A 1,530-nucleotide genomic window follows, 5' to 3' on the forward strand; every position below is an offset into this window, starting at 1 on the left:
GCTTGTCTGGTCAGAAGGCCTGGCGTTTCAGAGTAAATTCTCCCACATTTTGTACTTCAGCTCTCGAGATGTGAAGCAACAGAAGACAGCAAGCCTGGCTGGGCTGATCTCCAGACAGTGGCCTGGTCGGTCCCTCGGCTCCCACAGAGGAAATCCCATCTCAACCTGAGAAACTATTTAGCACAGACAGCTTAGAGGGGATGGGACGGGATTTCACCAAACAGGAGTGGGAGCTGCGTGGCAAGGTCATGGAGACGCAGCCGGCGCGTGTACGGCTCAGACAGTGCACTTGTGTCACTAACGGTGAGATCCTGTCCCATCACTTGAGGCTGCCAGGACCTGGCTGACATCCTCGGGAGCAATCAGAACCTGAGTTGCCTAAACGTTTCAGAGAACATTCTAGAAGACTCTGGTGTGAAGCTGCTGTGTGACAACTTTCTTCTTGGTTATGATGTTTTGTGTAGGAACAGAAACCATGACTAAAACATTAACCCTCAACATAATTTTTAATTGTTCAAAAAACTCATACAGGGATTGATTGGGTGTTTTCTGTTTGGTTGGTTGGTTAGTTGGTTTTCTATTTGGTTTTTCCAGATAGGGTCTCTCTGGCTGTCTTGGAGCTCACTGGTAGACCAGGCTAGCCTGCTGAGATAAAAGGTGTGCTCCACTACCAGGCTGGTTTTTTACTTCTCTGTAAGGAGATACAATTTTTCAAACATGTAGTCAATTCCCCAGGTTTTATGTCTTTCTTCAAGAGCATCGACCTCTTCAAGGCATTGCATGCTGCATTTTGCACCTGAAGTAAGAAGGGAACAGGTTAAAATACTGTGAAAGACATCAGGGATGTTTCTGGAAACTCTCCTGAGGACTTTGTGGCTACAATCCTTCTCTCTCGTGTGCTTTGTCTCTGTGCACGTGAATGCGTGGATGTGAGTTTGGCAGCCAGGGGCTGATGCCTGGTGTCTTCCATGTCTCTGCTTAGTGATTGACACAGGATCTCTCGCTGATCCCAGAGCTCATAACTGACCAGCGAGCTTTGGAATCCCCCTGTGTTAAAGATGCTAAGATCATAGTCATGAGCAAACAGGTCTGGCTTTGTTCGATGTGTGTGCTGAGGATACAAACTTGGGTCTTCATGCATAGCTGGCACTTCGTCACTACATCTTCCTAGCCCCTTCTAGCTTGGTTGGTTGGTTGGTTGGTTGTTTTTTGAGACGTGGGTCTCATATAGACTAAGCTGGCCTTGAATTCACTATGTTAAAAGGATCTCCCGATTTTCTGCTCCTCCAACTCCAGTCTCCCTAATGCTAGGGCTACAGGTGGTATGGCCAGTAAAAGACCACTAGGGAGACGAGTCCCTTTTCTAGGATAAAACAGTCTCCCATAAATGGCTCTCTACTCTTTATATTTTATATACTTTAATTGCACGTACTACTAATAGGTCTGCAGCAACTCAACAGTTAAATGTTATCTTTCTTCATTTATTTTTATTTAATTCTGTTTTTTTTTTTTTCTGTATGTTTTTTTTTT

At 45.1% G+C, this 1,530-nt stretch overlaps 1 protein-coding gene across 2 annotated transcripts in view; it reads right to left on the reverse strand.

Annotated features, from left to right (window-relative positions):
- Positions 1–487: 487 nt before the first annotated feature.
- Positions 488–1,530, reverse strand: part of Tpmt (thiopurine S-methyltransferase) — a 17,817-nt gene continuing 16,774 nt past the window's right edge. For both annotated transcript variants that reach the window (XM_021215888.2, XM_029547522.1), the window contains exon 9: positions 488–796. In XM_021215888.2, the coding sequence (XP_021071547.1) occupies positions 684–796 (113 nt within the window). In that variant the 3' untranslated portion in view covers positions 488–683. The remainder of the gene's footprint in view (positions 797–1,530) is intronic.

Source organism: Mus pahari, chromosome 16 (assembly GCF_900095145.1).
Source record: "Mus pahari chromosome 16, PAHARI_EIJ_v1.1, whole genome shotgun sequence".
Taxonomy (NCBI): Eukaryota; Metazoa; Chordata; class Mammalia; order Rodentia; family Muridae; genus Mus; species Mus pahari.